This window comes from Thalassophryne amazonica, chromosome 3 (assembly GCF_902500255.1).
Source record: "Thalassophryne amazonica chromosome 3, fThaAma1.1, whole genome shotgun sequence".
In the NCBI taxonomy this organism is placed as follows: domain Eukaryota; kingdom Metazoa; phylum Chordata; class Actinopteri; order Batrachoidiformes; family Batrachoididae; genus Thalassophryne; species Thalassophryne amazonica.
Window position 1 is genome coordinate 24,490,696 of NC_047105.1, and position 11,971 is coordinate 24,502,666.

The 11,971-nt window shown below is 41.6% G+C and overlaps 1 protein-coding gene across 1 annotated transcript; it reads left to right on the forward strand.

The window, feature by feature from the left end:
• Positions 1-10,778: 10,778 nt before the first annotated feature.
• On the forward strand, positions 10,779-11,447 carry LOC117506423 (odorant receptor 131-2-like). Its single transcript, XM_034165926.1, has one exon. It carries the CDS (start codon positions 10,779-10,781, stop codon positions 11,445-11,447), a length of 669 nt encoding a protein of 222 aa, XP_034021817.1.
• The last annotated feature ends 524 nt before the right edge of the window (positions 11,448-11,971 follow it).

Here is an 11,971-nt window from a genome sequence, read left to right on the forward strand (position 1 = left end):
GCTCTATCTGAACTCCCGTGTTCTCTGCCTCTGGAGCCTGTTGACTGCTGGGGCAGTTTGTGTCTCCACCCTGCTCTGCCCCAAGACTCGGCGCTAGAGCAGAAACACGAGTCCTGGAGAAGAGATGGAAGAGAAGTGTGCGTGATCCACTATGCAAATCTGTGTGCACAGATCGGTGAATCCACCTGCTCTGGTTCGTCCAGACCAGAGCAAGAAAGTCCTTTCATCATGACATGCTCCGAGCTTCGCTCGTCTTCAAGCAGTTCAAAAAAATAAGAGACAATGCTAGACGCCTGATGATTTTGATGCACTAACTAAATAAAAAAAATACACCACACACTAACTACACACGCTAAAACACTTCACCACACACACAACATTTCAAAACTGACCGCTTTCTCCTTTTCGCTCGGCATGAAACCACAGTTTCCCTTCATTCAGCAACCAAATTATGTGGATTGGGGATCATTATTTATTAGGTCATATATTTTACACCAGTGATAAACAAAAATGTGTATTTTTTATTTGTTTGCTGTGGCAGACAGAGAGACACGGAAGTCCCATTCTCAAAGTGCGTATGACAACACACAGACCCACCCATGTGGGTCTGTGTGTTGTCATCAAACCCACATAAAGTTGGCGAATGTGATTGGTTAGTTACTGAGTTTTCCAACAGTGGTAACACTTCTTTCTCCTGCTGCAGTTGAGGGAGTCCTGTTTCTTCCCAGCCTTCTCGCTCCTCCAGCTGAAAGGATAAAATGAGTCATTTTGCAGAAAGCAAAGCAAAAATGAACGAACGCCAAATGAAGCAGAAACTTTGACAATATTACACCCATTTTGGCATCTCTTCACTGGCTTCCTGTCCCAGTGAGATCAGATTTTAAGATTCTGCTACTAGCCTATAAAATGTTTCACGGAATGGCACCTCCCTACCAAGCTAACCAAATTAAACCCTTCGTACCAGCCTGGGCTTTGCATTTTCAAAGTGCAGGACTACTTAGTGTCCCTAGGGTGAATAAAGTCTGTGGGTCACAGAGCTTTCTCTTACTGTGCCTCAGCTAAACCTAGATTTATAAATAAGAGCAACACCCCCGCCTTGCTTCACAACACGAGGGGTGTGACTAAATGTATATGCTGGTGGGCAGGCCTCATTTAAGGGGAGGACCGCTGTAGGTTTAAGCCAGGTTTCATATAACCCAATCGTATCTAAGTGATGATCAATAATTAGATCATTAATCAACAATGATTTTGAGGATAGTGAGCTCATGTTCATGAGACCCAAACTAAGGACCTCAGTGGGGTTGACAGTTGAACTGTTTGGGTTTAGGGGTGGTTCCAGAGTAGCATATACAAGATTCCTAGAAAGTAGAGAAGCTTGAATCTTCGACTGGACTGGGTTGCTTGATGCGAGGACGTTTCGCTTCAAATCGCAGAAGCTTCCTCAGCTAAAGTTCTTGCTCTGGTAGTCTGACTTCTGTCTTGACCCTTGTAGAGAAGAACAAACAGAAGCCACAAAAGCTGGAGTTTTAAACCTAAAGCCCCTTTCACATTGGTGCAATCACAGAGCTGCTCATTGCAGCATATTGTCTATGAGTTGAGCAGCGCTACACCCACTTTTAGCAGCTCTACGTCGAGTTTTTGCTCCTTGAGTAGCAGGATGTCGAGGGCTACGTGCGTAGGACGGAAGAAATTAAACGTTTAATTTTCTTCGGCATAGAGCGCTGGACACAGTCTGAAGCAGGTCTGTGCAGCACAGCATTACTGCATGCAAGTCTGTGCAACACGGCGCTTCTGTACACAACCAAAAACTGAGTGTGTCAGCTGGAGAACATGAGAACATGATCACACAGCCCACAGCACCTGTGTGTTCAGAACAGGGAATCGAACCTCAACTCAGAAATCCAGAAACAATTTCAATTTCAATTTATTAATTTATATAGCGCCAATTCACGACAACGTCGCCCAAGGCGCTTCACACAATTCATAACAACACAAATTAATTTAAAATCAAAATTAAAAGCAAGAAAAGCACAATAAAAAGATAAAACAGTCGAATAAAAAGAAATTACAAAGCAAACACAAACAAATTAATAAGACAGTCTAAAAAACTGGGTCTTCAGTCTTGATTTGAAAGTCTCCACAGTGTCGGACTGCCTAATAACAGCAGGTAGATCATTCCAAAGAGTAGGACCACGGTAGGAGAAGGCTCTATACCCCAGAGACATCTTGTTCATCCTTGGAACACACAGAAGCCCTGCGCCCTGCGAACGCAAGGGCCGCGCAGGTACGTAAGGCTTTATCAAGTCCACCAGGTAGGAAGATGCCAGTCCGTGAACAGTTTTATAAACCAACAATAAAACTTTAAAATCCGATCTGGCAGAAACCGGTAACCAATGAAGGGATGCCAGAATGGGACTAATGTGGTCAAACCCTCTACTTTGTGTCAAAGGTCTGGCAGTAGCATTCTGTACCAATTGAAGTCCTCGAATGCTAGACTGCGGCAGGCCAGAAAATAAAGCATTACAATAATGCAGTCTGGAAGAAATAAGCGCATGTATCAAAGTCTCAGCATCAGCCATAGACAGGATGGGATGAATCCACGCCACATTTCACAGATGGAAGAAGGCAGTCTTCGTAATGTCTCTAATGTGGGGGCCAAAAGACAATGTAGGATCGAAAAGTACTCCAAGATTCCTCACTTTGTCTGTATGATGCACAACACACGAACCCAAATTAAGCGCCAGCTGGTCAAAATGATGCCGATGTCTGGCTGGACCAAGAACCATCATTTCAATCTTATCAGAATTCAAGAGTAGGAAATTACTAGACAACCAACTTCTCACAGATATAAGGCAATCTTCCAAGGCTTTTATATGGGCAAGATTAGTTACCGGCATGTACAACTGAGTATCATCAGCATAACAATGAAAGGCAATCCCGTAATGCTGCAGAATATGCCCAAGGGGCGCTATATAAAGTGAGAAAAGCAAGGGGCCTAAAACAGACCCCTGTGGAACCCCAAATTTCATTTTACCAAGGCCAGAAGTAGTGTTATTATACACAACACAATAAGAACGACTGGACAAGTATGACGTCAGCCAAGCAAGAACACTTCCAGTAATCCCAAGATGATCCACAGTATCAAACGCAGCACTAAGATCCAAAAGCACTAAAACCATCGTGGTGTCTGAATCCATTGCACACAGAAAATCATTCACCACTCTGGTAAGCGCTGTCTCTGTGATGTTTTCTAAAAGCAGACTGAAGTGGCTCAAAAAGATCATTCTCAGTAAAATGGTCTACAAGCTGCCGTGAGACCACTTTTTCCAGAATTTTAGAACAGAATGACAAATTTGATATCAGCCTGTAATTACTCAATACAGTGGTCCCTCGTTTATCGTGGGAGATACATTCTAAAAATAATCCGCGATAAGCGAAATCCGCGAAGTAGTCAGCGCTATTTTTTGCAATTATTATAGATGTTTTAAGGCTGTAAAACCCCTCACTACACACTTTATACACTTTTCTCAAACAGGCATTAACATGTTCTCACTATTCTCTCCTGTGTAAACACTCTCTTTTTTCTTCTGTGTGAGAAGATTATAAACAGACACACGCAGAACACAATGCGCGTGCTTCTCCCTTTGCTCACTGCCTCCGGAGGTACGGATTCGGGACCCACAGAGAATCCAAGTCCTCTCTCGGTGGCCATGGAGCTCTGTGGTTGCGTATTAATCAATGTATTAATCAATAAACCTGAACGGTATGGGATCAGGGGATTAGTGTTGCACTGAGTGACAAGTTATTTGAGTAACAGGAAACAATTTGTGAAGTTGGGGGAATATACGTCATCATGCTTGGACATTGCTTGTGGTGTCCCACAGGGGTCAGTATTAGGTCCGAAACTCTTTTTACTTTATATAAATTATATTTTTAATGTGTCCAAGATATTAAAATTAGTATTATTTGCAGATGACACAAGTAGTTTTTGTTATGAGGGGGATTTGCAGAAACTACTAAGGAACATCACTACAGAAAGGGGAAAGCTGAAAAAAGTGATGGTCTAGTGGTTAAGGTGTTGGGCTTGAGTCCAGAAGATCATGGGTTCAAATCCCCGCCTGACTGGAAAATCACTAAGGACCCTTGGCCAAGGCCTTTAATCCCCTATTGCTCCCAGTGTGTAGTGAGCTCCTTGTATGGCAGCACCCTGATATTGGAGTGAATGTGAGGCATAATTGTAAAGCGCTTTGAGCATCTGATGCAGATGGAAAAGCACTATATAATGCAGTCCATTTAAAATGTGGACAAACAAATTATCATTAAATTTAAGTAAAACAAAATATATGTTATATGGCAATTGTAATAAAGACATACAAGTACAGTTACAAGTACAGGGGTGGATATTGAAAGAGCATATGAAACTGTTTCTTGGGGTGATAATTGATGATAAAACATACAAGGTCTGTTAGAAAATTATCGAACCTTTTTATTTTTTTCAAAAACCTGATGGATTTGAATCACGTGTGCTTGCATGAGCAAACCTTGAACCTTCGTGCGCATGCGTGAACTTTTTCACGCCTGTCGATTGCATCATTTCCTGGCCTTTGTGTGAGGTGTGTGTCATGCGCTCGGCGTTTATTCATTCCAAGGAAAAAGCCGGAACGACTGGAGCAGCGCAGCATCAAATTTTGCCAGAAACTGGGCAAGACATGTCCCGTGAGGCTTCATCACGGCGTTGCTGTGCGCCATGCGCGACGAGTGGAATTCCTCCGTACATCTGTCTCAATGTGCCGAAAAAGTGCATGATGTCCATGTCTTTTCACAATTCCTGTGCTAGTCAGATGACGTCCCGGATAAAACACAGTGTCCAGTTTGGAAATGAACGGCACATTCCACTGTTACAGGAGTTGGCATGGCGCACAGCAACGCCGTGATGAAGCCTCACGGGACATGTTCTGGCATGTCCAGGCACATCCACAATTTCTCGGATAATCACTCGATGGAAAAACCACCGACAGCTGTCTGAACGCCATCTCAAAGCCGTCCTGTGAGACCAAAATGGAGGTGGTTTTGTCTCGCTCCAGTAGCGAATCCATTGTGACGCGCGAAGCCTCCGCTCAGCTTTCCATGACAAAGTCTCTTGTTAAAAGTGAAATCTGCCGGAAAATGGTTGATGTCCAGCTCTTGTGATAACCAGAGAAATGGCACACGATGGTCATGGATCCAGACAGCCATCCGTTTAGAAATGAAATGGTCATTCAGCCTGTCGATGGCGGCATCGGAGCGCGGCGCGCCCCACAGCCGCTGGGGGCCGTCCTTAAAGTGACAGTAACACTCCTTATTCTCTACCAAGCCCATAACATTTTCACCGAAACCCAGATAAGTTTTTCTAATGGTTTCCAGCTGATGGAAAAAAAGCCCAAATCATTCCGCCATTTCCTGACAATGAAAATCCGCCAAGGGGGTGGACCACTCCTCACTCAAAGCCTGCTCACATGCGAATGACGCAACCGACAGGCATGGAAAAACTCACGCATGCGCACGAGGGTTCAAGCTTGTCTGACGCAATCACGCATGATTCAAATCCATATGGTTTTTGAAAAAAAATAAGGTCGGATACTTTTCTAATAGACCTCGTATTCTGGACCACAACTCACTCCGCATTCTCTACTGCTCACTGATCTTACCATAATTACACTATTGTGCAGAGGTCTGGGGCAATAATTATAAATGTACAACACAACCATTATTCATACTACAGAAAAGAGCTATAAGAATGATTCATAATACTGGTTATAGAGACCACACAAATTCACTATTCTTAAAATCAAAATTTTAAAATTTACTGATCTGGTTCATTTTCAAACAGTATAAATCGTGTATAAAGCAATAAAACAATTTACTTCCTGGAAATATTAAAAACGTTCTTTAATAGAGTAGGGGATTACAATCTGAGGGGGGAGTTTAACTTAAAACATCAGTGGGTACATACAACATTAAAAGGTTTTTGTATTTCTGTTTGTGGAGTGAGGATGTGAAACACATTGGGGGTGGGGCTCAAGCAATGTCCAAGCATGAACCAGTTTAAGCAGCAGTATAGGCACATGGTTTTTTTGAGGTATAGGGAGGAGGAAATGTGTTGAGGATTAGGGTGTTTTGTTGATCATTGTTTAGTTGTGTGCACTTTGTTTTTCTGTCTCGTTAATATGTAGTATAAAATTACACGCATTGCATATGTATGTACACTCAACAAAAATATAAACTCAACACTTTTGGTTTTGCTCCCATTTTGTATGATATGAACTCAAAGATCTAAAACTTTTTCCACATACACAATATCACCATTTCCCTCAAATATTGTTCACAAACCAGTCTAAATCTGTGATAGTGAGCACTTCTCCTTTGCTGAGATAATCCATCCCACCTCACAGGTGTGCCATATCAAGATGCTGATTAGACACCATGATTAGTGCACAGGTGAGCCTTAGACTGCCCACAATAAAAGGCCACTCTGAAAGGTGCAGTTTTATCACACAGCACAATGCCACAGATGTCGCAAGATTTGAGGGAGCATGCAATTGGCATGCTGACAGCAGGAATGTCAACCAGAGCTGTTGCTCGTGTATTGAATGTTCATTCCTCTACCATAAGCCATCTCCAAAGGCTTTCAGAGAATTTGGCAGTACATCCAACCAGCCTCACAACCGCAGACCACGTGTAATCACACCAGCCCAGGACCTCCACATCCAGCATGTTCACCTCCAAGATCGTCTGAGACCAGCCACTCGGACAGCTGCTGAAACAATCGGTTTGCATAACCAAAGAATTTCTGCACAAACTGTCAGAAACCGTCTCAGGGAAGCTCATCTGCATGCTCGTCGTCCTCATCGGGCTCTCGACCTGACTCCAGTTCGTCATTGAGTGGGCAAATGCTTACATTCGCTGGTGTTTGGCACGTTGGAGAGGTGTTCTCTTCACAGATGAATCCCGGTTCACACTGTTCAGGGAAGATGGCAGACAGCGTGTGTGGCGTCGTGTGGGTGAGCGGTTTTCTGATGTCAATGTTGTGGATCGAGTGGCCTATGGTGGCGGTGGGGTTATGGTATGGGCAGGCGTCTGTTATGGATGAAGAACACAGGTGCATTTTATTGATGGCATTTTGAATGCACAGAGATACCGTGACGAGATCCTGAGGCCCATTATTGTGCCATACATCCAAGAACATCACCTCAGGTTGCAGCAGGATAATGCACAGCCCCATGTTGCAAGGATCTGTACACAATTCTTGGAAGTTGAAAATGTCCCAGTTCTTGCATGGCCGGCATACTCACCGGACATGTCACCCATTGAGCATGTTTGGGATGCTCTGGACCGGCGTATACGACAGCGTGTACCAGTTCCTGCCAATATCCAGCAACTTCGCACAGCCATTGAAGAGGAGTGGACCAACATTCCACAGGCCACAACTGACAACCTGATCAACTCTATGCGTACAAATTGCACAATGTCATAAAAAAAAACACTTTGCGATAGACATTTTAAAAACTCAGTGACGATCACGATAACAGAGTTCATCATCAACCCCCCCCCCCCCCCATGATGAAATCACAGCCCTGGACATTTTTTTCTTGGTATACTGCTTCCCAGTTTTGTGCTAATAATTCATTCCTGAATGCATTTATTGATTCCCCTGACCTCATTCTCCAATATCTTTTTGATTATTTTTCTTTCTATTAGTGTAGTTGGAAACATAGATGATAAAGATCGGTAAGATGATCACTGATGTCATTAATTAGAATAACACTTGTAGCACATGGCCTTGATTTGCCCTAATTAAATAAATAGATTAATGCTGTCTCCATCAAAACCTGAGTTTTGAACTGCAGACAAAGACTGTGTTTTCCCTCTCAGTTGAGAAATTCCTAAGTCATCTGGAGATTTGGAAGATAAGCCTCAGACCCCCCTTTGTGCCTCAACACTGCGTCACAGCCAAAAACAGAACTATAAATCAAAGTTCTTCAAAAGGAGCCCTTGCCTGGTTTATCAGTTAAATTCCAGTCATTATGAATTAGATGACATTATAATGGCTTAACGTCAGAATCTGAGCTTCTCCAGGCCAGGAAACCCAAATTTTATGACCTCAGGCCAAGGCCAGACCCTCTCAAGACTGCAAGACGATATCCCTTCCACCACACATGGCCATAAAACCTTGTCTTGATAACAGCTATTATCTGTAGGTTTAAGTGAAGACAGACATTCTTTTAAAATAAAAGAATTGCATCAGTATTCTTTGATTTACATATATAAAGACTTCTAATGGTGTTTGTATTGATTAATCAAACAAAATGCTTTGCATATAATCATTCCATTTTATTGACATGTGTTCCTGTAACTGATGTGTGTGTAAATGTGATCTTTCTGCATGATCAATATGTGATGGTGAAGTATTCTGCTTATCCAAAGGATGTGTTTAAGTGATGATTAATAATGTGTATCCATTCGAGTGTCTTAGAGCAACAGTATAACAAAATAGTTAATGTGTTTAAATAGTTGAATCATTTGAGTCTGCCTTGTGAAGACATCAAGTTTTCTGTGAGATTACACACCCTCAATGGGTGGAGTTTGGTGATGTCAGTCCCCCTTAAAAAGAACAGAGCGCTGCTCTACCCTTTCTCTCGGCCCCTTCGCTTGTCCTTCTCTCCTCTCTTGCAACTCTCTTCCTTTCTTTGAAATGCTTAATTTTTATTTTTGGGTTAACAAGGCCCCATGCTAAGCTATGCTAAGCTAGATGAAGCTACCATGTGGCATTCTTTTTTGTTTTATTCTTGCCTCAATTTTTGAGAATTTTAGCTTGACGCTTTAAGGTGCATCAAGTCTTTCGAAGTTTTAAGAGAACTTCCAAGCTGAACTTTTCACAATAATAGCAAATTTACAGAATAGCGACTTTTCCTCTTTTTTTTTTTTTTTGTAATTTTCTGATGCTCTTAAAGTTTTACTTATTTCTAAATTTACGAAGACTTTTAATCTGGCTCCAATAAATTTTTAAAAGCTACCAGAAACCATTCTCATCAAACACCTTCCACCTCTGGGTTCCTGCAAGCTGACAACGGTGCTGATTTCAAACCATCAGCCAATCTGTCGGTAATGCCAGCCGCAAGCCTTTGGGATCACCTGGGATGACCAGTGAGTTAACCCCTTGACCCAAGAGAGCATGACGGACGGACAGACGGATCCCTCTGAACCACCTCTTCGTGTCAGCAAAGTGACCCAGTTAAAGGTTCCAGGAAAAGGGTTTGCTGTCAATGGATAAAAAGTGGCTTCTTTTTAAACATATTCATATGTTTGTTTAATAATTTTCTTAAAAATAATTGGCTTCAAATTTCATCTCTAATTCTAATCAGATTTATTTACGTAAAGTCTTTGAACTTTATCTCTTCCTCTATTCCAACGTCTCATGAGCGACTAAGAAAATTGTTTCCATGAATGAACTTATATAATCATTGTCCACAAAAATGCCAGTAAACTGTTCACTTCCCGTATACTTTTAAATAAACTGTAAATATTTCTGCTCTGGTTCATTTTGTGTTTTGAGACTGATTGACAATTGAGACAATTGAGACTGATTAATTAAACTGAGACTAATAAATTAATGAATGTTTAAATGAAAGTACCTATGCTATAAATAGGTGGTGCCCCGAATAATAATTAAATAATAAGTATTAAACCCTAAATTGTTAATTATTTTGGTGACTCATCAAATGGGGCCTAATCCAATCTAATTCAATTTGGGAATTTAACTGCTTATTCACTACATTCTTATGGTGCTCCAGTGTGAGCCAAACTAGAATTGACCAATTTGGTTACATTATATTGGTCCCAGTGGTGGGCACAGTTCAGATAATCCGACAACCGATAATTATCGAAGATAATGTTTTCATGATTGGATTATCTTTTTAGATAACTTTAAAAACCATTATCAGACTAATTATCTTGCGATAAATTTTTGACAAAACATAACTTCAGTTACCAGTGCATGAATTATATTTGTGGCATCATTATGACCCTGTTCAGAGGGTTTGCATTCCAGCTCAAGCAGGATACATTTTTCTGAACTTAAACGGCACAAATTGCATTTAGGTTGGATTGTTGGAGCTGGGTTGAGCTGAATGTGAGAAAGCTTCACCATAGTCTGAATGGAGATGTGTCTCTCACTAAGACGGGGAGCACTGTAATGACAGACACTTCACTTAAGGAAGTCCCTTATGCAGTTAGGAATACTGTCGCTGACATGTCCACTGAAACACAGCAAAGCAAGACAGCAACGTGCAATGTTTGCAAAGTCGTTGTACCGAGAGGCAGAAGCTCCGTTGCGACCTACAATACAGCAAACTGAATCAAACATTTGAAAATTTTGTTGCATTTTGAGCATGAGGAAATGTGTGCCGTCCTAAAAACGGTTCACTCGCGGCGGGTGTGCCATCTGGTTTTCAAGAGATGAAACTTCAGGCACTCACCCAACAATAAAGTAAAGTGCTTAATTCTTTCACCAAAACATCAAATCTAGGCTCGCATCTTAGATGTACCTTCTGGCAAATTGTAGCTGAACTTGAAAGTGAAAAAATGTGGAATGGTGAATCCCTAAAAATAACAGTGATCCAGTATTTGCTGAGTACAGATATTTGAACACTGTTCTGTGTTGGAAATTCTGAGAATTCTTCCTTTTCTAAAACATTTTTTTCCCTTTCATATATTTTGATTTCACCTGGTAGGTATTCTACATGAATCCTCTGTACATCATTTATATTCATCTGGTGATCAACAACATGATCCAACTGATTGTGTCAGTCAGCCTGTTCATCCTCTCCTACACCGTCTACAACATGAATACCTCCTTTTGTCGCATCTTAATCTTGATTGCTCTTTTCACCACTGAAAACACTCCTCTGAATCTGGCTTGCATGGCGGTGGAATGTTACATCGCCGTCTGCCTGCCTCTTCATCACAATCGGATCTGTACAGTCAGGAAAACAAGAATTCTGATCGGTCTAATCTGGATAATAACCATGTTTTCTGTTCTTCCTGATCTTTTTGTCACCTTGGCAACTGAGCCCATAACGTTTTTTAATTCCAAAGTGTTCTGTCTCAGGGAGACTGTCTTCCCAAATCCACACTTGATAAAAAAAAGAGACGTTATGAATCCTGTGTATCTAATAACTGTTGGTTTGGTTATTGTTTACACTTACTTCAAGATTGAGTTCGCTGCAAAGTCGACCAACAAAGACGCCAGAAAAGCCAGGAACACGATCCTCCTCCATGGCGTTCAGCTCATGTTGTGTATGGGTACATATATTATGCCCACATTGCGTCATATGACAAGAAAACACTTTCCCAAACATTTTACAGATGCCAGTTTTGCTGGTTACATTGTTGTGCAGATTTTGCCATGAACCATGAGTCCATTCATATATGGCATAAGAGACAATACTTTCAGGAGGTACCTCAGAAAGCATTTACCGTGTCAAAAGAGCAAGTCATGAACCACAAGAGTTAATTTCGCCAGATGACACGAAATAAGTTCGTCAACAACCATTTTTTCATGACAAAGATGATGACATGAAAGTGTTCTAAAACACTCACGTCATCATCTAAAGTCATCATTCTAAAGACAACATGAAACTGCATTATTGTTGATGAAAAAGACAAGACGAAAATGTTGCACAAAATAAAAACTTAAATCAGTTTTCTTCTACAAGCACTCGGAAAGTTGCCACAGCCATCAAGGAAGACAGCTCTATTTCCTGTACTACTACTGCCACCTTGTGGCTACAACATGTAACTACATGGAATAAACAGTTCTTGTGTAAAGCCCAGGTTACACATAGACGGTTTTGTCCGCGGGTAGTATGTACACTGAAGTTCACGGTAGTTCCGGCTGTTTTCGCGGTGGAAAGGGGCGGAGCATTTTGCCGGC